This window comes from Leiobunum rupestre, chromosome 4 (assembly GCF_980474605.1).
Source record: "Leiobunum rupestre chromosome 4, qqLeiRupe1.1.hap1, whole genome shotgun sequence".
NCBI lineage: Eukaryota > Metazoa > Arthropoda > Arachnida > Opiliones > Sclerosomatidae > Leiobunum > Leiobunum rupestre.
The window spans coordinates 50,007,814-50,033,878 of NC_143387.1; the positions used below are offsets into that span (position 1 = coordinate 50,007,814).

General features: G+C 36.5%; 2 protein-coding genes across 5 annotated transcripts in view; both read right to left on the bottom strand.

Moving 5' to 3' along the window:
- Window positions 1-78: 78 nt before the first annotated feature.
- On the bottom strand, window positions 79-2,866 carry RhoGAP54D (Rho GTPase activating protein at 54D). Of its 4 annotated transcripts, XM_090171736.1 has the most exons (10): window positions 2,736-2,857; window positions 2,448-2,676; window positions 2,295-2,375; window positions 2,025-2,234; window positions 1,767-1,963; window positions 1,549-1,704; window positions 1,346-1,486; window positions 547-642; window positions 323-400; window positions 79-261 (listed from the first exon to the last, which is right to left on the bottom strand). In XM_090171736.1, exons 2-10 carry the CDS (start codon window positions 2,656-2,658, stop codon window positions 178-180), a joined length of 1,254 nt encoding a protein of 417 aa, XP_090027862.1. In that variant the 5' UTR covers window positions 2,659-2,676; window positions 2,736-2,857; the 3' UTR covers window positions 79-177. The 4 variants fall into 4 exon arrangements, with proteins under 4 accessions (XP_090027862.1, XP_090027861.1, XP_090027863.1 ...); XM_090171735.1 differs by having other exon boundaries at window positions 2,448-2,866; XM_090171737.1 differs by having other exon boundaries at window positions 323-397; window positions 2,448-2,864.
- A 7,001-nt stretch (window positions 2,867-9,867) lies between these two features.
- The window catches only part of LOC149948120 (Kv channel-interacting protein 4-like), a 70,946-nt gene continuing 54,748 nt past the window's right edge, over window positions 9,868-26,065 (bottom strand). Inside the window, exons 3-8 of the mRNA XM_090172988.1 lie at window positions 23,264-23,391; window positions 21,719-21,788; window positions 20,673-20,746; window positions 13,219-13,431; window positions 12,034-12,096; window positions 9,868-11,148 (exon numbers count right to left, since the gene is read on the bottom strand). Coding sequence (XP_090029114.1) covers window positions 11,101-11,148; window positions 12,034-12,096; window positions 13,219-13,431; window positions 20,673-20,746; window positions 21,719-21,788; window positions 23,264-23,391 — 596 coding nt within the window. The 3' untranslated portion in view covers window positions 9,868-11,100. The remainder of the gene's footprint in view (window positions 11,149-12,033; window positions 12,097-13,218; window positions 13,432-20,672; window positions 20,747-21,718; window positions 21,789-23,263; window positions 23,392-26,065) is intronic.

Here is a 26,065-nt window from a genome sequence, read left to right on the forward strand (position 1 = left end):
ACAGCTTTTATACATTAAATTTAAAACTCAGTCGGTAGGCGGTGATACTTCTGAACTAAAGAACTTATATACTTTATAAGTAAGGTAATACTTTAATTGGCACTAATAAAAATACATTAAACCACTTAAAAATTTAAAATCAAAATATTTCCAGTCTTAATTTACAAAATGAGTACTTTAAAAGTTCTCTCTGAGTTTGGGGTTGGGTTTTGAAGACACATGTTTGTATGATGCTCGTTCCATGGCTTGGGTCAATCCAGCCTACAAAAATTGACATATTTGATTAATATCATCCTTTTACTCTAAATTTAGAGCTAAAGACCTGTAGCCTTTCGCAACTAGTAGCTCGGCGTTCCAGCGACAATTTCTTTTTCTTGATACTTCTAGTCAAAACTTTCTGCTTAAAATATATAGCTAAGTAAGCGATAGAGCGAGACTAATGCAATAGTACAGCTAGACAAAGACAGATTGCGCCTTTAGGGCCATAAACTAAACTATAGGTTAACACTGTGCATTAAACCAATTTCCTAATTTCACAAATCTTACTTTTAATGATTCTCCAACTGAATATGACCGCAAATGCCTGCTTTTACGTTCCTTAGTTGGAGTTACAGGTGTTAATTGTCCCTTTTGGCCCTTGTACTATTTTGGAATAACCAAAATTAGAATTTTAAAGTTATTTTAAACTTTAAGCAAGTGTTGGCTCGACGTGAATTAGCTCTTTTTCAACAGATGTTGCTAGCGTCAAAATCAAAACAAGATGCTTAAGCTACATTTTGACCCAAAAGGCGGAACCTAAAAGTACCCTCCCGTTGATTAGCTCGTAAATTTGTGAATAACTTAAATTATAGTAATTTTTAACAATATAGTTTATATGGGATATATAATGTAGGTTAAAGTCCACTAAGTAGAGTATAAGTTTTTTAATTAATTATAATAATTATTAATGGTTTCACTAATTTGATCTGTGCCGTTGATAGCACCACGCTCTCCAGTAAAATCGTTTTTTTCAAAGAATCCCTTAAATTCATTGCCATCTCTAATAACAAGGGCCTCATCGTAATACAGGTGGCAATGATAGAGCTGACAGTTGCTTTCAAAGACTATGTATACACTTCACTAAATAGACTGGCGTGTTCAATGGCTCAACTTGCATACGATAGCAGCCGCTGGTAAAAATTTTCCCAGCGCTTCAGAGTGCTACTAGTGGCGCCTCTAACGGCTGGTCAAAGGCTTCTCTCGTGTTTCGAAATTGTTAACTGGTTTTTTGTTTGGAGACGCCTGTCTAGTAAGCGAAGCGTTTATATAGTCTTTGGTTACTTTAAACTATGTAATCAAAATTAACCCTTTTCAAGAATAGTTTCTTCTGCGGGCAATTTGGCATATTTCGCACATCGAGTAATAAGCTTTCAACTTGTTTGGTGGTATATGAATGATTTAAAGGTTGTCGTTGGCAAAATGCAACGCTAGATTGCACAGGCCCATTCTAAAATTAAGGTTTAAATCGTTAATTCACTTCTAAAGATTAACTCTCGGAAGACAAGTTACGGGTTCCATAGCTCCAGATTCAATAGCTTGGAGATGTTTCTCTATATCAACCATGAGATCTTTTGGCACGTTGAAAAGTTTTTCAGCATTTTCAATCAAAAATTTAATAGCTGGTATTGCTTTGGCGATCATGGGTTGAAGTTCTTGGGGTGAGATCTACAATTTTCAATTTTATTAATTGATGAGCCCTTAATTTTACACGTTACTAAAGAACTAACCTCTCTTGGACAAAGAATAAGAGGAGCAAAAATTATAGCCAAACTTTCAGCCCCCATTTGATTTCGCTTATTTTGCGCAACCTTTAGCAATAAACCGAGAAGATTCTGTAGAAGTATATAATTTTCAACGGGTAACAGCAAGAAAAGGATTTGAACAGCTATTAATCTCTTTTGAATTTGGCTCTGTTCAGATTCCTCTGAAATTGTAAAGAGGTCAAAATTGAAAACATTTCAGTTTCTAAAATTTATATAATTCACCAGCTACTTTCAGGTGGGCTCTAAATAGTGAGGTAGTTAAAAGTGGTTCTCGCATATCACTTAAAAAGTTCTTTAATACGCAGCAACAATCGTGGACATTAAAAACTTTGGAATTTAGATCTATGGGTGTAGCGTTATTAAGTAGTAATCTCAATTGAAACTGGCGAGCGTGGTTCCCAGCTTTACGAAATATACTTTCTTGGGTCACATCTGTTATATAATAGTGATTAGTTAAGGAGTTGAATTTGGGGAATACTTAAATAAAATTACTAAAATCTTCGCTGATATATTCTATCAATTGATAGACAGTACATATTCCTTCTTGAGTTAACGGAGCTCCATTCATAACACCTAAACAATAACAAACAAACATACCCTTGTATGACAAACTTGGGGTAAATTATTCAACATATTCAACATTACCTTTTCTCTCTAATGGCTTATCTTTTTTCAATTTAGAGTCACTGTGGGCTAGATGAGTGAATAAATTTGCAAATCCATCTCCAGCTAAATCCATGGCTCTTGATAAATGCATCATACAAATTTCGACAAAAAGTTGACTACTTTCATCTCTTAATCTTTTCACTGGCATCATTTGCGGATTAGTCAGAAAATTAACGTAACTACTCTCCATAATCACAGTTAGTTAAAACTAAAATAAATAATTGAGTACTAAATTACCAACGAAATATGTAGGCGTTGGATACAAACTTCCACATTTTACAAATTCCTCCGTTTATTTAAAATTCGCTCCCCCCACGAGACAGCCCCTTTCTTCTAATTGGTTTAATCCGATTTTATCCCCATCTATCTTAGAAAAATCAACCAACGCGTACGGTAGCTTGTGTTTTAAGAAATTTAATAAAAACCGTTCCAGTTAGAACTCTTAAGGAAAACTTATTTCGCTATTTCTTAAACGTTTTTTAACGTAAAATATTTTACATATTTAGGCTATCACTATTAAATCATATTCCATTCAAGATGTCACTAGTATCGCGATACCAAGTTATTTTAAAATATTTTACGCGGGATGATTCAAAACGAGACAAAATTCTTCGTGTATGGGCGTCCCGAAGCGGTCGATTTCGGGGTGGAGAAACTTTGTGAAATTGGATTTGAAGATTTTCCTCTCTTTGGCAAAATTATGGTGCTCAATTCTTTAAAAAAATGGTCTTTGAACTATAAATCGATTTCATTAATGGCGTTTTGCCTTGTGTTGCTCCAAAATTATTATCAATTCCAGCTCATGGTCAAATAGTTTTCACGTGTAACGTCATTGTTCCCTTAGGCAATAGGCTATTTGATCCAAAAGTCTATTGCTATATTTTCTTAAATCCCTCAATTTGGAAATTAATAACTTCTTAATACTATTAACGTTCGCATTTGTCTGCTCGAGATTCGCTCAAAGCTCCAGCGGTTTTATTGTTGAGCTAAAAATGAATTGGACAGATCAATTTCGAGATTATAGTGCTCCACAGCAATAAATGGAGCACGAAATTATTGATCGTGGCAGATCCGAGGACCAAATGGAACATGAAAAGTTAATCGGGTCGTTCTCGAGGGCACTATAGAACAGTCAAATGGAAAATTATATGTGCATAGAGCTGTCAGAATGAGGATGATTGTAATTTAATAAAACAATATTTATATTTTTTAATCAAAACTGGCTCCGATATTTATCTCGGAGCCACAAGAAGCAACGAATTAGCTGCTCTTTATCGGAGCAACAGGAAGTAAGAAATAAGGAATTAGCTGCTCTTTATCGGAGCAACATGAAGTAAGAAATAAGGAGTTAGCTGCTCTTTATCGGAGCAACATGAAGTAAGAAATAGGGAGTTAGCTGCTCTTTATCGGAGCAACATGAAGTAAGAAATAGGGAATTAGCTGCTCTTATCGGAGCAACATGAAGAAATAGGGAAATATGTGGATTTTTTTCGGAGCAACAGGAAGTAAGAAATAGGGAAATATGTGGATTTTTCTGGGAGCAACTGGAAGTAAGAAATAGGGAAATATGTGGATTTTTCTGGGAGCAACTGGAAGTAAGAAATAGGGAAATATGTGGATTTTTCTCGGAGCAACAGGAAGTAAGAAATAGGGAAATATGTGGATTTTTCTCGGAGCAACTGGAAGTAAGAAATAGGGAAATATGTGGATTTTTCTCGGAGCAACTGGAAGTAAGAAATAGGGAAATATGTGGATTTTTCTCGGAGCAACTGGAAGTAAGAAATAGGGAAATATGTGGATTTTTCTCGGAGCAACTGGAAGTAAGAAATAGGGAAATATGTGGATTTTTCTCGGAGCAACTGAAAGTAAGAAATAGGGAAATATGTGGATTTTTCTGGGAGCAACTGGAAGTAAGAAATAGGGAAATATGTGGATTTTTCTCGGAGCAACTGTAAGTAAGAAATTGGGAAATATGTGGATTTTTCTCGGAGCAACTGGAAGTAAGAAATAGGGAAATACGTGGATTTTTCTCGGAACAACTGGAAGTAAGAAATAGGGAAATAGGTTGCTCTTTCTCGGAGCAACAAGGATCAAGGAAATAGCTGCTCTTTCGCGGCGCAACTGGAAGGAAGAAATTGGCTGCTCTGTGTATATATACAAACATAAGTAAGTAACATTATAACAATAAGTATGAGGCTTCCTATAGTACATTATCGTCCTTATTAGTAATATATTTCGTCTTGGATATATTTAGACACTAGGGGGCTCTGTGCTGAACTAAACTTGATTGGGCAATAACTCTGAAAATCAGTTCGGTGATATTGTTTGCTAATTGTTATAGTTATTTTTATTAAGTTACTTATGCTATTATTAAATCTGTAATTTGAGAGTACCAGAAGTAAATTACCTCTGAGAGTACGTAATGATATCATGGATCAAGGATCTAAGGGGGCTCACTGTTCCCGATATTTTGACACGGTAGGCGTGGCCTAAATCTGAAGGCTTACTGAGGTACACCAGCCACTTTGAAGCGAATCAAGAATTCTGTTCAACTATCACTACGAGAGGTTTAGTCGGGGCTAAGGCGACAGTACGAGCGATAAAGTTAGGTTAAGCTTAGTTCATTAATTTTTTTAAGTTTAGAAATTAAATGGATTCCTGTGAATTTCATAAAAAAAACCTCTACCATATGCGGCTTTTACTGGTTATTTTTACTTTACACAATGGTTAATTACCATTACTTAAACTTTTAAATGGCCCAATTTCAAAAATAAAAGGTCTAAAACTTACTAAGCCTAATCAATTAACCGACAACAACGCCGACAGTTTGTCAAAATTGAACGTGAACGCTCCAGCTTCTCTATGAAACTACGCCGGAAATCGACTTCAGCGACGCCAAGTTTGTCCACATTGAACTGAAATTAACCGTGATTTTCCTATTCCGAGTATTCACGCGTGCTTTTTAAAGCCTGAACATTGAGTCCCTTAGATTCTTGGCCCCTGATGATTATGATGATATACAGCGAATCCTCCTGTCCGTGGTGATTTTTTTTGTTAGTTGTCATACTTAATTGTAGTACGTGACTTATGATAAAAATCAAAAATGATTAAATTTCAAATTTTTTTATTTTTTTATTCGTAAAATGGGAAAACTGTACAATTATATATATATTTCTCTTTCATTTTAAACAACGTTTTTAAATTGAAAAATGTACAACAGCTCCTGCCGTTCATTCTTGTGCTAGCTAACGTGAAATTTACGGTTTCGGGATAAATAGATTTTTCTTCAAATTTAATAACCGTTGAAACTCTTCGTGATATACATGAATATATATATATATTTTTTTTCTCTCAGAAAACTGTGTATTTTGTGCATAGTGGTTTTAATTTACCAGTACTTCCAATCTTTCAAAAGATGGATTTTGGATTTAATTTTTTTTTTAAAAGATATCAAGCGTATCGTGTTACTTACATTTGACACTAGTTACTAATAGCGTGATCAATCCGCTTTTTTGAAATTCGACGTAAAAATACACAAATACTCAGTTGTAATTCATTTAATAAATTTACGACCTTAATTATGTACAATAACTTTGCAAAAACCTTTTTAAAAGTGATATTTCTCGACAAGTTATTAGAAATTTCGGTTGATACTTTGTTTTTATAAACATTTAATTCCGTAACCCGCAAATACTAGCCAGCGGATACCTTTCTTAATATACCCATTTAATCGGAATAGCTCCACACAACGGTAAATTTGGGAACTATTTTCGTCTACTTAACTGTTCTAATTCATCGACGTAGGTAGGTGGCGTTGCGGAGTGGCTAGCCCTTTCGCCTCGCAGCGAGAGGAGCCGGGTTCGATCACAGTCCGTGGTATTGGGTGAAAACTCGGTTGAGTTTGCAAGTTCTCTCCCCACGGTTTAAAGGGGATTTTAAGGTAAACGGTAAAAGTTAGTGTGGGGAGCTATGGGCTAGCGTGACACCACCCACCTACGCGTTGTAACCTTGCCACCTGATTTAAAGGCATTGAATGTCGTTTGATGGCTCGACTATTAGTCTAGCTGATTATAGACGAATTTAGATAGCACTGAAACAAAGGTCATGGCGTACCTGTAGTAGAACTGTTTTCAGCGTTTTAAGACAGAGGTCAAATCTCGGAATAGGGTCTAGAGAACAGTGTTGGGCTATGCCGACTCGAATGGTCTATTTCATAGAATTGGTACGACCATAAGTTAAGATACCTCTAAGTAGACAAATAAGCCCTTTCAAGGTGGAATCTTTGTCCAGAAAATGTGATGTCAAATCTTGTCTCTCCGATTCCCGCGAATATGAAAGATTTGAAAAATATCTCGGACCCAGCGCCGCTGTGCGGTCGAGAATGAAACTATATTGGGCTGAGAGAAATTCACCAATAGCAAAAAAAGATGTTCTTAAGCCTCTGCGGGGGGAACGAATTTTCTAAGGGAATACCGAAATTTATCTCTTTTGGGGAAGTTCAAGCTAGCCTTGCACCAAACGGGATAAAGAAACGTCAGCTTCGGCAGTTCCAAGTGTATGTTAAGGCTACTTTGATACGCAGTACGGAGAGACATAGGTCGATTTGCACAAGCATATCCGCCATAGGCAGCATAGCCATTTGTCTACTTAGAGGTATCATTAACTTATGGTACGACCTTACAATTTTATTCAAAATTTTCCTTGCTACATATATCCTAGATAGTAGTTTGATAGTAGCTTTTTTAGAAATCTCAAAAAATGTTGTCACATTGAAAAATGGAAGTGATCAGGTAGGTGGTTTCTTTTCGCCTGTTCTCGGACTAAAAGTGTACTCTTTTTATCCTAAAACGTTTTATTCGCCTGTTCCGGGGATGATAATTACTCCGGCCCATAAACTATTCGCTTGTTCCGGAGTATTAGGGCTACTCTTTTTACTCCTTCTGAAAAGGAGGTGTAAAGAGAGTAAATCGGATTTTGTCGTCTATTAGCCAGAATTTATTTGCTAAAAAGGCCACAGGCAGCCATTTTGGAAAAACGTTTTTACTCCGACTCCCAACTATTCGCCACCGCAGAATCGGAGTAAAATGACGTCATAATCTTACCCTTCTTACCCTACTCCGAAATCCCGGAACAAGCGAAAAGAAACCACCTACTAGTAGAAGTGTTTAATGTATCCATTACGAGAAAAGTAGCCGTTAACAATACTTCTCTTTAAGAGGTATATTAGATACTTTGTGGCACTAGTAAATATTACGCTACCGTACAGCAAACAGTTCTATCAAATTCTAATGACATTCGTGGTGTCGCGACAAATCTGTTAATAAATTAGAAATGGTGACAGATTTTAGCAAAAGGGGTTCATTAGGAGCTTCGGTTTCAGTCAAATTTATTGATAAACTGGATAACATTCATTAGAGTGGTTCATTACGAAAATAGTTAACTGTCTTTACCGCGTCAAAATACTAAAAATTCTTCGTAGTATTTTGACGCTAATCATCTGTCTTGAAACGGAAATAAACGCGGTTCTCAGAGACTTTGGGTAGTTCGTAATTTCTCTGAGAGCAGTCTCAAATGTCTCCAGACTCATTTTCTATTCCTTAAATACAGGAATAATAGTAAAAATAAACGCATTCACATATTGCCTACAGGGAAATATGCAAAAAGGGGCGAAATCCACCCGAGGTACCTTTCTATTTAATCATGTTTGAGTTAGATGGCGACACTATAAAGTTTATGAAAAATAAACTTTTTTAAAAAGTTATTAATTAATTACTAAATTATAGTACTTTAAATTCTTATTAAAATATATAATTTTTGTAATTTAAATTAAAAATTAATTTTAACTGTAGTTAACACTCTCCGCCATAGATGGCACTATAATACAATTTTAAACTATCCAATCAGGGAAGAGAATTTGGTATTTTAAATCTCGACAAAACCGTTCTCCACTTAATACTTAAAACTTTCAACCAATCGCTGAAAATCAAAATTAAGACGTCATGTTGCTATCAGATCGCCATCTACTAACAAATAACGACATCACCACGTTACATCGGATGAATTTTACCCTTTAACATCGTCTTTGCCCTTTAATGATTGTAAATTGATCTATATCTAAAATAAAATTCAGAAGTATGGGTGCTCTAAAAAAAGTCCGATATTGAATTAAAATTTAGCCAAAGTTAAAAATTGCATTGGTTATTGCTAGATACGACTTCATTTATCAGTCTGGGTTTATGCGTATGATCCAGGTACCACGATGAGAATAAATTTAGAGTCAGAATACATCGACACTTTTGTTAATTAGGAAGCGCTTTCTTAAAAAGTACGCTAATTTTAGCCAAAGTAAAAACTCGAGTAAGAAAGATAAATTAAGCATTTCTCAGTAAACTAAAAGTGAACTTACGCTCGCACTTATGTCCCACAAAAGTGAAAGCTAAAATCTAACGCGAGACCAAAGGTTCCTAGATAATATTACCCTAACAGCATTGCGGTAAACTTCTCGGGGTATACGTCAACTTTTAAAGCCGTGAACGCGATAATGATCTCCAATTCGATACGTCAAAAAAGTCGCCCTGAGAATGTCGACGCACCCTTGACGTTGTTTTTAACGGTTTGTTTACTTTTTCGGGACATACGCTATAGCCTTCTGGTATAAGTTAAATTTTTAACAACCATTCAAGTCCTTACAGAGACTGCGCTAAGTGACGCGTTTTAAAGAGAAATTCTTGCGCGATGACAAAAACGTAATGGTACATTTAAAAAGTAAATGATTTTATTTAAATATAATTAGGGAGGAAAATAGTTATCATTTTCCCCCTTTACTGGAAGCAAAAACATTTAGTTTATTGAAATATTGAATTTTCATTGAGCCGCTAACTACCATATTTTATTCGATAAATATTTTTTTTTTGGCACACGGTGCTAACAATGCAAGGATGTTTTTTAGGATTCTTTTAAACACCATTCGTTGAAGGCTAGTATATAGAAACGCTTTCGATTGATTTAATTAAATAATAATTTTAGATATATTTGATTTATTTGTCCACGAGCCAATTATTATTAACTGGGTTAATCAATTTTTGGTTTGTCTTTACATCATTTTTCCATTATTTTGGTATCACAGCCATATCACAAACTTCACCCGCGATTTTTACGCTCGCTATTTTATTATATTCTTTTCTCAATTTTACGATTTTAAGAAAACTTTTTGTCAATTTATTTTTTTTGCACCATTAGGACTTTCGAATAAGAATTGCGAAACGTAAATTCCTATTTTTTTATTTTTTTATTTATAAATTTGGATTTACAGAAACTGAGTTAAAATTAATTAGTTAAGTGACTCAAATTTATATTGTTTTAACTCTTCATTAAGTTATTTAGATTCATTTATTTCGTGTTTTAAATTTCTAATTTAATATAAATTTTAATTCAGATGCCAAAGTGATAATTGTTTTTACCAGTAATTAGTTATTATTAGTTAACCCGGTCACCTGTTTAAAGGCATTATAAGTCGCTAGATGACTTGGGCCTAAGGTGGTGCCTTGGGTATTAGCCGACCTGATTGTTTGTTGTTAATTAGTAATTAACTAATGGTGCAAATGAAAATTGACGTCAGATGTTTTTGATTTATAAAATTTAATTAAATTTCAATCTCTTACGGTTGTTATGTTTAAAAAAAACGAACAAAAATACTGGGTATCTTCCCATTGCGCCGAATCCCATTCGACCGAATTCCCATTAGACCGAATTCCGCCAATGTTTTTGATGAAATTAGCCCAAAGGCGGGTTTTGTATTTTTCTAATCGACCGACGCAATATTCACAATTGAGCGACCGCAAAAAAAAAGTTTTTCTTTCTACTCCTTTTGATTTTTTATGGAAGCGTTTTAATATATTTTCAAGTCTGTTAGGTGAGGTTAGGTTAGGTTAGGTTAGGTAACACTGCATGCTGTTCTGACAGATGCTGAAACGGATAAAACCGAATCCTAAACCCGGAGATGTGCGGGTTTTTCGGTCGAATGGGACAATCCTATTAGAACGAATCCTAAATCCGCCAAAGTGCGTCTTTTTCGGTCGAATGGGATTGGGTTCGGTCGAATGGGATTCGGCGCAATTTAACAGATTCAAATACTGTACTACTAATTTAAAATTAAGTTAGATGAATATTTAATCACCAGAATCCACGTTCTCATCGTTTTTCGGAATCTAATCTTTTTAAAGCAATTTGAATACAGATCGAATGATGTACAGGGTTATTAAGTATAAAAAGTCTCGAAGGTATGGGTAGTTTTAATTTTAATTATGCATAGCTGGGTGATAATAGGTTTTGAAAGGATAACGGTGAATCTTTGATAATTTGTTTTACCATATTTTGCGTTTGGAAGTCTTTTTACTTTTGTTCCGCTTCATTGTTTTTGTTGGGGGAGAAATTGGGGACTGTCCTCGGTTTGGAATTGTTGGTTCCTTCGGTTTCAATGTCAGCCTCGGTCGTGTCTTCCATTTCGAAAAACCGGGGGATGTGCATGGGTTAAAACGGTCGAGTTTCTGACAGTTTTGCGTCCGCGCCTTTTGGTTCATCCCCGTTTATCCGCCTACCAGGACTCTCCCGCCCCTGGTGGCCGGCTGTGTTGTCACAAAACCGTGTCTAGCATGAACAAACTTTTCGTTCTAGTTTCGTCCTTTTTGTAAAGACAACAAAGTAATTACAAAATTCGGTTAATTTGCGTTTTCGTTTTGAACTATTTTAATTTTTCGATTAACTTAATGTTTAAATTATACAGGGTGTTTCAAAAGAATATGCAAAAATGTTAAGGAGTTGTAGGGGGTGAGTTGAGAAGTATGCCTGTTTGTTTCCCATTTTCCTACGATGAGTTAAAAGAGCGCCAGAGAGCTTCAAAGTGTGGCCTACTAGCCCCTGGAAGTAGGCTGCAGCAAGCGCCAAACCAAGCAGCAGGGAAACGCGAACATTAAGGTTTGGGTTCGTGTGATGGGTAAAAAAAGGACTTTGTAAACAAATCGAGGTAACTTGAACAGTATTTAAAGAAGTTGATAAAGTTTAATTCAAAAAAATTCTACACTAAAATCAGCGGTGGCGGAAGGTTTTTTTTGGCGCTTGTTGCAGCCTACTTCCAGGGGCTAGTAGGCCACACTTTGAAGCTCTCTGGCGCTCTTTTAACTCATCTTAGGAAAATGGGAAACAAACAGGCATACTTCTCAACTCAACCCCTACAGCTCCTTAAAATTTTTGCATATTCATTTGAAACACCCTGTATAATATATCTCATACCAGATAAATAAACCAATATTCTTAATTTTACGCTTGAAAGCCATAAATTCGCAGGTTCCAGCTTCAAAATACGTTTCGAAAAACAGACTTACATGGATTTTATTAATTTTTGCGAAGCGAAAATATGATTCGTTAATAAATAAATATTCTTAGGCAGATAATTTTTTAAATGCGGAGTAATGAAAGCTGTTTTGTTTTGCTTTGAGGCTGCGAAGTTACAAATTTCGGTTTTACGGCGTCGATGAATACTTATCAATACACTTTCAATATCGCTTACCTTCTGGCACCATTCCATGAACTCTTCGAAACTGACCAGTCCATCTTGATTGGCATCTATTTGCTGTAATAATAATTCGGATTATCTAGCCATTGGATTCGTAAACGGCAGCGCCAGGGGTAGCTACGCGGGCTATAGACTGCTTTTAATTTTACTTGGGGCCCACCAGTAATTTTTAAGGGGTTGATTTTTTTTTTAATATTTTAAAAAAATAGTATTGAATAAAATTTTTTAATATTAGTAAAAAATAGTATTGAATAAAATTTTTTAATATTGGTAAAAAATAGTATTGAATAAATTTTTTTAATATTGGTAAAAAATAGTATTGAATGACAATTTTTAATATTGGTAAAAAATAGTATTGAATAAAAGTTTTTAATATTGGTAAATGATAGTATTGAATAATTTTTTTAATATTGGTAAAAAATAGTATTGAATAAAATTTTTAATATTGGTAAAAAATAGTATTGAATGACAATTTTTAATATTGGTAAAAAATAGTATTGAATAAATTTTTTTAATATTGGTAAAAAATAGTATTGAATAAAAATTTTAATATTGGTAAAAAATAGTATTGAATGACAATTTTTAATATTGGTAAAAAATAGTATTGAGTAACAATTTTAATTGGTAAAAATTAGTATTGAGTAACAATTTTTAATATTAGTAAAAAATAATATTGAGTAACAATTTTTAATATTAGTAAAAAATAATATTGAGTAACAATTTTTAATATTAGTAAAAAATAATATTTAGTAACAATTTTTAATATTAGTAAAACAGAATATTGAGTAACAATTTTTAATATTAGTAAAAAATAATATTGAGTAACAATTTTTAATATTAGTAAAAAATAATATTGAGTAACAATTTTTAATATTAGTAAAAAATAATATTGAGTAACAATTTTTAATATTAGTAAAAAATAATATTGAGAAACAATTTTTAATATTAGTAAAACAGAATATTGAGTAACAATTTTTAAACGCAAAATAAAGAAAATACACCTAAGTCGATTTGCTTGGTGTTGGAACTTAGATAGTGTAAAATTTATAAAAGCCTAAAAAGAGTCCCACTTTTGTGAAAAATAAGAGCCTAGTGCGTACAGCTGCTAAAAACCTGACGTCACCACTAGATGGCGACGCGGCTGGCAGAAGATGACTCGAAAAAGGAAAACAGTCTTACGTGGAAGAGATTGTCGACGTGTTGCCTAGCGGAGTCCTCGTGCACGGCGGGATCCGTGTAATGCCCGAGCATGTCATAGATGGCGCTGACGATGTTGAGCATCTCGGTTTTGGTGATGTAACCATCGCCGTTGATGTCGTAAAGGCCGAAAATCCATTTCAACTTCTCGGTGACGGTGCCCCGAGACAAAGAAGACAGTAAGTTGAGGAATTGCTGCTCGCGGAATAAACCACAAAAAACCAACCACGAGAAATAAGTCCCTTAGCGAAACCAGACAAGAGTAGCTTAACCGGTTCAGTGCCCCCAAATAAAAAGTGGAGAATCCCAAGAATAGATCCGGCGATTTCAAATCTAGTGTTTCGCGTTCTAGAGCGCCTAGTCTCGAAGCGGAATAATTTGGAGCTTGAGCAGCACGCTCGCTGGACCATCCGAAGCGACTAGTTTGAGACAAGCTCTTCTCATTCTCAGCTCCCCACTTCTCCACTTCCCTGTTCCGCCGCTCTCTCTCCCATTTCTACACACTCAAGGCTTCATCTCCCATCCCCGTCTTTTAATAGATGCAAATTGGATTAAGAAACAGCGAAGCGAATGATTTTCTACCATCTGGCAAAAAATTACGTCGGACCACCCGAGAGCGAGGAAAAAAAACAGATTTTTAACTTGACATCAATATTTTGGTCAACCGATTTTTTAAGTTTATGAATTGAAAAACTATATACGCGTACCAAAGTTAATTATTTTACCCATAACACCAACCAAGAATGTATTTGGGAGAATGAATATGTCGAGACTATCTACGGACACGTTGAGGCCCTAACCCCGTCACGCTAAGGGGGGGGGGGGGGGGAAAGGAGGCGGTCTTATTTTTTGCGTCCTCGCAGCAGCGTTAATCGCGTCGAAAAACGTAATTTTTAAGAACCAATGAGATTGCAGTAATATTTGATTTTATTAAATAATAAATAATAATAATCAGCTAGGCTAATACCCAAGGCACCACCTTAGGCCTAAGTCATCATGTGACTTTTGAAGCCCTTAATTCAGGTGGCCGGGTTACAATGCGTAGGAGGGTGGTGGAAAGCCCTGCATGCCACGAGATCGAGCCAACAGCTCCCTACACTAACTATTACCGTTAACCTAAAGCGGGGGAGCATACCGGGGGCCCCAACGGGTGGAATTGGAGAAACGCTAAAAATAATCTCGACATATTCATTCTCCCTGAGTGTAAATAAATACATTCTTGCACCAACTTTATAGCTTTAATTCCAAAAGGCTACCACAAATATTGTTACAGTAATAACACTATTGTTTCAATTGGGTTCAAAAGGGTTTAGCTAACTTGGGATTATGGCGGTGATTATTTGATTTCCTTCTTTGGTAATCGCCGTATAAATTACTGATGAATCTACTTATACCAGAAGCCTATAATAAGAGAAGCCTCTAACTCCCTATAGAGTAGTAGCACTCCGTAGCTTTGGCCATGGCCGCCATTTTGGTCCCAAATTTTTTATCTATAGGAAAGAGCATGGGTGACGTACTAGGACGTCTCAGTGCCATTACTCCATAGGCTTCGAGCTTAGGAAGTATAGCGCCATCTGCCTTAATATCTGTGACTAGGACTAGCGAATCTAGTGAGCGCTATATTTAGTCAATGCACGGCCAACTTTGATTTCTCGCGCATAATAATAATAATAATCAGCTAGGATAATACCCAAGGCACCACCTTAGGCCTAAGTCATCAAGCGACTTTTGAAGCCATTAATTCAGGTGGCCGTGTTAAAATGCGTAGGAGGGTGGTGGCAAGCCCTGCATGCCACGAGATCGAGCCAACAGCTCCCTACACTAACTATTACCGTTAACCTCGACAAGTTTTTATGGAAGGGGAAACCGAAGAACTCGGGGGAAAACCCCTTAATCTCTCGCACTACAGCGGCCATCTCATTCGTTGACGTTTCTGGGTTAACCTATGAGCAAAAGATGTGTATGACGTCAGCGCCCCTAGCGGATTATTATTTTTAGTATAGTTTTTACATTGAAGACAATATAACCACCGAGCGTGGCGCTGACCTCCTACACATTATAGTACAGTTTATAGGGGGAAAATCCTTGCTCGCGGAATTTCGACGAATGTGTTGGCCGTAGTAGCGCGAACAGCGCGTGATCAAAGTTGGCCGTGGTCAATGTAGCGAAAAAGTATAGTTTGCACTCCAAAACGTCGGTTGGCAAACCTGAAACGTAGGTATAGATCATCCTTGGTTTAAAGCTTTAAACGCGAAAGGCGGGCAAGGCTTAAGGTTTTTCAAAGCGTATTGAGAAAATTATACGGAGATATAACGCCTTCAGAATCACGATTATTGTTCATTTGTATGTGTATTTATGATAGCAAATAATAGTTTTAACATTTATTACCGTAAATAATGGATAAATTATCAAGTTCAATCAAAACGAGGCGAGTCTGAAAATTTAAAATCCCCAGCAAAATCCTATGGGAATTCTACGAGCAAAATGCATAGAATCATCAGCATTTTTCAAATGTTTTCTCCGCTACTGCTCGCGTATGAATCGAGGGGCTATCCAATCATTCCAATGTTAGAAATTTTGTACATCTGATTTCAGATTTCAAGTGATTTCAATATTTAATTGATTAAAGTTATTAAAGCTACTAAATTTACGTGATTTCAAGTGATGTCACTTCTGATTTGTACACCTGAAGTCCCTCGGTATGAATATATCGAGAGGACTATATTTTCTGGCCACATATCGCCTTAACAAATCTGTATCCCTCCGAATACCTCTAGTTCGAAAACGAAACGTTTCACGATTTTGGGCGAGTTAGAGGCTTCTCTTATTATAGGCTTCTGCTTAGGTGTATTCCCGTTGGATAGAATCCTATTGGATCGAATTCCCAATGTATCGAATCAAAAAATACTTTCCCAATGGATCGAATCAAAAAATATACTTTCCAAATTGATCGAATTCTAATTTTTCAATCCCATTGGGTCGAATCCCATTTATTCGAAAAAGTGTATAGAATATTTTTACCTATCCAAATCGAAGTAAAGAACAATACCCGAACTGAGGTTAGGTTAGGTTAGGTTAGGTTAGGTTAGGTTAGGTTAGGTAAGGTTAGGTTAGGTTAGGTTAGGTTAGGTTAGGTTAGGTTCGGTTAGGTTAGGTTTCATGCTTTCACTTGTGAGCAAACAAAATGTCGGTCGAATGGGACAGTCGGTCGAATGGAATTCGGTTGAATGAGAATCGACCCAATGGGACCAAAGCTTCTGCTTATACTTAAAGAGAATGACTACGAAATAGACCCCGACGCCGCCGACGCCGATCGTATTTTTGAATAATTTTAAACGGCGCGCCGCTGACGGGTTATAATATTTGTTAACAGGTCTACCAGATTTTCCATTGATATCAGTCTCTTTGCAGCTTTAACAAAAATGTAGTTATTTCACTTTGTTAGTGCAAATAAAAAACAGTTTTATTTTCTACGAAATTTCATATAAACGTCGCGCCACGCCATAAAAAAAAACGTTGCGTTGATGGTAACTAGGAGGAACAAACACGAGGAGAACGCAACTCGTCAAAAGTCGCGCGTTTTCTTGTGCAGTTTTCATTGGTTAGACGCTTTAGCGCCTGCTGCCGTCGGAAGGGAAATTTTTTATCCTCCCCCCGCCCGTAAAACGTTCGGCGTTAAGGCTCGTCCAATGAAATTTGTACACAACTCTGCGTTAGCATATTTAAAAGCTAAATGCGTTCTCCTTGTGTTTGTTGCTCGTATATGGCAATAAGAACCAGTGAAAACGCGTTTCTGATCTCCAATTTCAAAATAAGTACCTATAGAAACGAAACCAGTGTATATATTATTCATTTTTACAACCCGATTCCAGAATTTTTCGTTATTAAACCCAAGTTAACGTTTTCAATATGAAACCATTTTAATTTAAATATAGGAAAAAGAGTTGGTGAAGGAGATTTATCGTTACCAGGAAGTAACACGCAGCGCCAATTTCGATAGCGCCGTACGCGTGAACTTCACAATCAGATCCATAATATTTTTAGTTAATTAACTTAGCTAAGCGCAAACAGGCTAATTTATATCCCTAAACCACATATAACATAATATCTCATAAGTATACCACAATTTTATTTTGTTTAATGAAACCTTGTTTAGAGGATATGACGTCAATTACGTCATTCACAAATCCGTGACGAAAAACGGGTCATCAACTTATAAAGGAAGTTAGTAAAACGGAGTTTCTAAAACGCGCCTTTCTGGCTTTTACAATTATCTATAGATTTTTGAGAATACGCGTTTCTGGCTTTTACAATTGTCTATAGATTTTTGAGAACGCGCGTTTCTGGCTTTTACAATTGTCTATAGATTTTTGAGAACGCGCGTTTCTGGCTTTTACAATTGTCTATAGATTTTTGAGAACGCGCGTTTCTGGCTTTTACAATTGTCTATAGATTTTTGAGAACGCGCGTTTCTGGCTTTTACAATTGTCTATAGATTTTTGAGAACGCGCGTTTCTGGCTTTTACAATTGTCTATAGATTTTTGAGAACGCGCGTTTCTGGCTTTTACAATTGTCTATAGATTTTTGAGAACGCGCGTTTCTGGCTTTTACAATTGTCTATAGATTTTTGAGAACGCGCGTTTCTGGCTTTTACAATTGTCTATAGATTTTTGAGAACGCGCGTTTCTGGCTTTTACAATTGTTTATAGATTTTTGAGAACGCGCGTTTCTGGCTTTTACAATTGTCTATAGATTTTTGAGAACGCGCGTTTCTGGCTTTTACAATTGTCTATAGATTTTTGAGAACGCGCGTTTCTGGCTTTTACAATTGTCTATAGATTTTTGAGAACGCGCGTTTCTGGCTTTTACAATTGTCTATAGATTTTTGAGAACGCGCGTTTCTGGCTTTTACAATTGTCTATAGATTTTTGAGAACGCGCGTTTCTGGCTTTTACAATTGTCTATAGATTTTTGAGAACGCGCGTTTCTGGCTTTTACAATTGTCTATAGATTTTTGAGAACGCGCGTTTCTGGCTTTTACAATTGTCTATAGATTTTTGAGAACGCGCGTTTCTGGCTTTTACAATTGTCTATAGATTTTTGAGAACGCGCGTTTCTGGCTTTTACAATTGTCTATAGATTTTTGAGAACGCGCGTTTCTGGCTTTTACAATTGTCTATAGATTTTTGAGAACGCGCGTTTCTGGCTTTTACAATTGTCTATAGATTTTTGAGAACGCGCGTTTCTGGCTTTTACAATTGTCTATAGATTTTTGAGAACGCGCGTTTCTGGCTTTTACAATTGTCTATAGATTTTTGAGAACGCGCGTTTCTGGCTTTTACAATTGTCTATAGATTTTTGAGAACGCGCGTTTCTGGCTTTTACAATTGTCTATAGATTTTTGAGAACGCGCGTTTCTGGCTTTTACAATTATCTATAGATTTTTGAGAACGCGCGTTTCTGGCTTTTACAATTGTCTATAGATTTTTGAGAACGCGCGTTTCTGGCTTTTACAATTGTCTATAGATTTTTGAGAACGCGCGTTTCTGGCTTTTACAATTGTCTATAGATTTTTGAGAACGCGCGTTTCTGGCTTTTACAATTGTCTATAGATTTTTGAGAACGCGCGTTTCTGGCTTTTACAATTGTCTATAGATTTTTGAGAACGCGCGTTTCTGGCTTTTACAATTGTCTATAGATTTTTGAGAACGCGCGTTTCTGGCTTTTACAATTGTCTATAGATTTTTGAGAACGCGCGTTTCTGGCTTTTACAATTGTCTATAGATTTTTGAGAACGCGCGTTTCTGGCTTTTACAATTGTCTATAGATTTTTGAGAACGCGCGTTTCTGGCTTTTACAATTGTCTATAGATTTTTGAGAACGGGCGTTTCTGACTTTTACAATTATCTATAGATTTTTGAGAACGCGCGTTTCTGGCTTTTACAATTGTCTATAGATTTTTGAGAACGCGCGTTTCTGGCTTTTACAATGGTCTATAGATTTTTGAGAACGCGCGTTTCTGGCTTTTACAATTGTCTATAGATTTTTGAGAACGCGCGTTTCTGGCTTTTACAATTGTCTATAGATTTTTGAGAACGCGCGTTTCTGGCTTTTACAATTGTCTATAGACTTTTGAGAACGCGCGTTTCTGGCTTTTACAATTGTCTATAGATTTTTGAGAACGCGCGTTTCTGGCTTTTACAATTGTCTATAGATTTTTGAGAACGCGCGTTTCTGGCTTTTACAATTGTCTATAGATTTTTGAGAACGCGCGTTTCTGGCTTTTACAATTGTCTATAGATTTTTGAGAACGCGCGTTTCTGGCTTTTACAATTGTCTATAGATTTTTGAGAACGCGCGTTTCTGGCTTTTACTATTGTCTATAGATTTTTGAGAACGCGCGTTTCTGGCTTTTTCAATTGTGTATAGATTTTTGAGAACGCGCGTTTCTGGCTCTTACAATTGTCTATAGATTTTTGAGAACGCGCGTTTCTGGCTTTTACAATTGTCTATAGATTTTTGAGAACGCGCGTTTCTGGCTTTTACAATTGTCTATAGATTTTTGAGAACGCGCGTTTCTGGCTTTTACAATTGTCTATAGATTTTTGAGAACGCGCGTTTCTGGCTTTTACAATTGTCTATAGATTTTTGAGAACGCGCGTTTCTGGCTTTTACAATTGTCTATAGATTTTTGAGAACGCGCGTTTCTGGCTTTTACAATTGTATATAGATTTTTGAGAACGCGCGTTTCTGGCTTTTACAATTGTCTATAGATTTTTGAGAACGCGCGTTTCTGGCTTTTACAATTGTCTATAGATTTTTGAGAACGCGCGTTTCTGGCTTTTACAATTGTCTATAGATTTTTGAGAACGCGCGTTTCTGGCTTTTACAATTGTCTATAGATTTTTGAGAACGCGCGTTTCTGGCTTTTACAATTGTCTATAGATTTTTGAGAACGCGCGTTTCTGGCTTTTACAATTGTCTATAGATTTTTGAGAACGCGCGTTTCTGGCTTTTACAATTGTCTATAGATTTTTGAGAACGCGCGTTTCTGGCTTTTACAATTGTCTATAGATTTTTGAGAACGCGCGTTTCTGGCTTTTACAATTATCTATAGATTTTTGAGAACGCGCGTTTCTGGCTTTTACAATTATCTATAGATTTTTGAGAACACGCGTTTCTGGCGTTTACAATTGTCTATAGATTTTTGAGAACGCGCGTTTCTGGCTTTTACAATTATCTCAAGCCTCACGATCCGGAAATTTCGTTTCCATGGTAACCTTTTCAATATCAAAAAGAAGATGAGAATTTTCCATTTATGGAAAATGTTTCTGTTGAAATATTATAAAGAGGTATACTTATAAGTTATTATGTTACATATGCTAAAAGCAAAATTTGTTGTATAATTATAACAGCGCGTTAGCGTTGAACTTACCTCGAAATTGAGAGTTCCGTTTCGACTGTATGGTTTGAATGTGTTGAAGACGTAGTGAGCGTATTGAGTAGCATCTTTCGTGGCAGGCGAATGTTAAAAATAGAAATACCATTAGATGGGATCGCCTACAACGGTTTTCCTATATACAGCGTGTTAAGTTGCCCCTTTAACCATCCCGCGCTTCCCCGTAACACTTCCTTGTATTATAAGTTTACGATCGAATGGGGCAGACAAGCGAGAGGGTGAGAGATTAAACGGGCTAAGCCAGCGCTAGTAAACGTGCAAGGAAACTTATACGAGTGTAGACGCAGTTTTATCGCGTACAATCTACAAGTTTCCCAACACATTAGTCAGGTTAAACACGCGCTAGAGAACGAATAGGGGGAAACTTGTAGGAGTGTAGACGTAGTTCTATCGGGTACAATCTACAAGTTTCCCTACATATTAGACAGGTTAAACACGCGCTAGATAACCTATAGGGGAAAACTTGTAGGAGTGTAGACGTAATTTTAACGGGTACAATCTACAAGTTTCCCTACACATTAGACAAGTTTAACACGCGCTAGAGAACGAATAGGGGGAAACTTGTATGAGTGTAGAATTAGTTTTATCGGGTACAATCTACAAGTTTCCCTACACATTAGACAGGTTAAACACGCGCTAGAGAACAAATAGGGGGAAACTTGTATGAGTGTAGAATTAGTTTTATCGGGTACAATCTACAAGTTTCCCTACACATTAGACAGGTTTAACACGCGCTAGAGAACGTGTAGGGGAAACTTGTAAGAGTGTAAAAGTAACTTTATTGCGAACAATCTACACTCACGTCGTCAGCTAAAAAATATCCCCTTCAACGAAAGGTTGTTTAACGAATCTACAATTAAACGCCCAGAGTGTGAAGCTAGAGACTCAACTTTCCCCTTTGCATAGGATATTCTCCTAAACACTTCAGTGTGTTACGGGGAAGCGCCGAATGTTAAAGGGGCCCTCTTACAGCTAATGGCTATTTGATGCGCTGGAGGCCGCGAAAAAAGTGTTCCTCTTACCTCCTTGGGGGAAAAATTGAGCGAAAATATTCTTGAAAGCATCTTCGTCGACAACTCCGCTGGGGCAGGCCTACACGGAAATAAACTTCGCTTTAATATTTAGACTGCAATTTATTTGAAAATTATTACTCATTTCGAGTATTGCCTCGTTTAATATTTAACTCGCGTAAAATATTTAAATAAGGCTGGGTCCGTTTGAAAGTTAAATAATGGGGAAAATGTTTAAGAGCAGATGGCACCACTAACAAGTGTAAGTACTAGAGGTATAAGCTATTTCCAGCAATAGGAAAGCGGGTGAAAGGTTATTTCCCTTTGTCCTTATTTTCTATTGGACAACGACCTTTCAACCACTTTTCCATTGCTAACCGCTAGTACTTAAAAAATGGTTAGTGGCGCCATCTAATCGGTGGCTCCTCTTAAAACCTCCCCTCATTAAAATAATTAGTTTATAAGCCCATTGAAATCTAAATATCCCTTTTGGACCAGATAGGACTCTCGCATTCTAACTTGAACGTGACAAAAGTATAGTTCTACGGAAACGATAACAACCAAGAACCGTATGATCAAACTTTAAATCAAACGGACCCGGCGAAAAAGGGCCAAGAAGTGTGTTGTTTAAGGGCCCGGTATGATAGGGGTCCATCACGAGCGCAGTTCATAAAACGTTTTTTGCTTATCAGTACCTAAAAATGTTTTGGGACTCATCGCCCCCCCCCCCCCTAGAAGAAAATCCTAGGTGCGGCACTGCACTAGCACCCCCTCCTTGAAAATTCTAGTTAGAAGGGCCCTCGATGACATAATTTACCCCTGTGCGCGAAATGTCTTTGCACGGCCCTGGAGTACGACTCCATTTAGAAAATCACTGAAATTCACAGTAAAATTGTGATAAATAAATTTAAATCATCGAAGAGTTTTTAGGATATGAGTCATCGAGTTACGACGCTGATAGTGACGGAATATGAAATTCACGGGGTAGGTACATTTGTTCGAATTTCAATCGTCCGAACGGTGGAACAAATGTTTGAATTTCATTCGGACAAACCGCCGAAATAACAAATGTTTCAATTGTTCGAATTGGACAACTTATTTGTTTCATTCGTCCGAATCGGTAGCATCACTTGTCCGAATTCTGTCGCTAAATTAGTATTTCTTATTGCTGTTTTTTGTGGGAATTGCGTTGAATATTGTGGATATTTTAGGTTAAGTTAGGTTAGGTTAGGTTAGGTTCACGTTAATGTTACTATTTTCTTATATTAACAATATTTAAAAAAAACACAATTCCTAATGTTCGAAAAAACGGACAAACGATTATTCGAACAAATGAAATTCGCCAGTAAAGTTAACATAAATTGAACGACTAAATCACCAACAAATGTTGTGATAAATTTTTCGGGCAAATGAAATGCGTTTTCGGACATACGATCCTGTTTTCCGGCATTCGGACAAATGATCATTCGGACATTTGTACCGCCGTTCGGACGAATGAAATTCGAACAAATGTACCCAAATCAAATGTACCTACTCCGTAATGGGACGTGAAAATACCTGTTTGAAGCCCTGGTAGATTTGTCTGATTTCCGTTTTGTTGAACTTGGAGCCCTTGCAGAGAGCTTCCAGCCTTTCCGGCTTGTAGCGGGTGAACAGGAAAAGATCAGCATCGTCAATCTCAGTTTCTGACAAATACACCGAACAGACCGTCAAGTTTCGAAAATGAACAACATTGAACTCGGGGAGGAGGGGGGGGGGGCGGAAATCACTCTAAAGAAACCGCACGCGCCTCTCGAGGGTGATGAGTTTCGAAGAGTTACGTTCTAAACATTTCCTTTCCTATCCGCCGGATTTTTCCTGGGCGTGAAAATGGGGTTGCGCTCCGTGTCCATTAAATATTTCAAGTACCGGATGGGCCCCGCAGTTTGTTTTACTCGCGACTTACGTGTTTTACACCTTTTGGCGTTTCACTTTCCCCTCGAGATTCTGTTCGTCCGTATGCCGTGCCAAATGTAATCGAGAAACTTTCTTTAAAGAGACCATAAGTAACGTAATAACGATAAGTATGACGCTTATTTTTACGGTATTATTTTAATGCCTATCTTCTTAACGAACATTTTTTCCTGACAGTGACATAACTCTAAGACCGAACTGACAAGGAGACTACCCGAGGTGTTACACACCCATTTTGTTCAAACTCGGGGGATTGGTAGACCTTCGTGTAACTTGAAAACTTCTAAAGGGAGTTTATTCAATGGGCAACGGTTTTGCCATGGCAACGAAAAATGTTTTCAACTTAAAATGGAAATTTTCCCATTGAAAATAACATGGGATTTTGACTGATTCCCTGTGAAACATTTTACAAAATTGAAAAAAAATTAAAATACCAAAATTATAAAAAAAATTGATAAAAATTGACGAAAAAATCAAAGTTGGTCACATTTTTATAAATTTTTAAAATTTTTTTCACAGTGAAATCGGTCAAAATCCCATGTTACTTTATGTTGTCAAAAACATTTTTCGTTGCCATAGCAAACCCGTTGCCCATTGAATAAAATCCCTTAAGGATTTTTCAAGTTACATGAAGGTCTACCAATCCCCCGAGTTTGAACAAAATTGGTGTGTAACACCTCGGGTAGTTTCCTTGTGAGTAGTATATTATCGTTCTTGGTAGTAATATAATTCACCTATTTAGGCACTAGGTGGCTCTGTGCTGAAAACTAAACCTTGATTGCGCAATCACTCTGAAAATCAGTTCGACGATAACTGTGTTTATTTGTTTTACTTATTTGGTATTATGTTACTTATGATGAAACCTTTAAAAATACGTCACTACTTTAGTTCCAAAACCAGGTAACTTGACTTACGCTGAATTGGCTTTTTTTGTCATTTTTTCAAAAGAGCATTTTAATCTTCGTTTTTAATAAAAAATTATAATTATTTTAATTTTAGAATTATCGGCTTTTTTTACCATTTCAAAAGAGCATTTTAACCTTCGATTCTACTAAAAATATGAATTACATTAATTTTAAAGTTATCGAATTTTTTACATTTTTCTAAAATTTCAATAATTTTTTACTTAAAATTTAGTTTTTGCAGATACCTGATTTTGTAAATAAGCTAGCGACGTAAACATAAATTTCCCGAAAACGTTTGCGTAATCTAGATACGTTTAATTATTTTAAAACACTTATCGACCCGATATATAACGGATGGGGGGGGGGGGGGGGGCTTGAAATGTACCCCTACTCCGTTACACTCGTAGCCCCGGTTTTCCTTTCCGCGGCCAATTCGGCAGTTTATTTCGAGCTTAATCTTTCGGGACCTGTTGCAAACTTTTGATCCCGGTCTCCTCCTTCCCTCTTTGAGGCCGTAAATTCAACCTTTGCAAACGGGTCCACGACACTCTCCGGAAAATATCTCCACCTTCCCTTGGCCGCAGCCGCTACACCCAAAGAGCCTATGTTTCTGCTCGCATCTCTCGGTGAAAAATTCACATTATTCCAAATGCAGTTTCCCAAAATAGCTCTAAAGCGGCTACTTCATTTTAATAATAACGGGCCAGCTCCGAGTTTAAATTACTCATTCTAGAAAATTTTATTTAGGCCTCCTTCGCGCCTCCGTCGACCGACTTCGTTTGTTAATTATCACGTCGCCAATTTTACTATTTCTATTCAGTCTTTAAATTTTTTGCGTTTTTTTAATTTTTACTCATTTGTTAAGAATACATTACATAGGAAGACGGACTTCCGCAATTGACTAATACAATATTAATTATTAGAAAGTGGTACATAATTTATGGGATTAATGTTTAGAAAATACATTTTAATAATCAGCTAGGCTATTACCCAAGGCATCGAGCGACTTTTAAAACCATTAGTTCAGGTGGCCGGGTTACATGCGTAGTAGGGTGGTGGAAAGCCCTTCTGCCACGCGATCGAGCCAACAGCTCCCTACGCTTACCATCATCGTTAAGCTCTACAAGTTTTTATGGGAAACCGAAGAGCTCGGTGGAAAAGCTCTTATTTATGGGATTAACGTTCTGTTCAAACTTTTACGAATAATCTTAAAACGCTAAGCTATCTATTACATATTTTAAGTATAAGAAATTTAGTTAGTAGAAAATTAAATCGAATTTAAAACTATCAATATTAAGACACCAATCACGAATGCGTAAGGTTTTATAATTTACAAATTTAAATTACAATTTTTCGAGCTCTGAGCATCACCTGTCTGTTAATATTGCTCACATTCATTAGTGTAAAGTAGGTGGGGAAAATAACTCTAGGAAAGAATTTGAATAGACGTGAAACAAAATAATAAGCTCCTGAAATAAGCCTCCACGCACACGTTTACCCG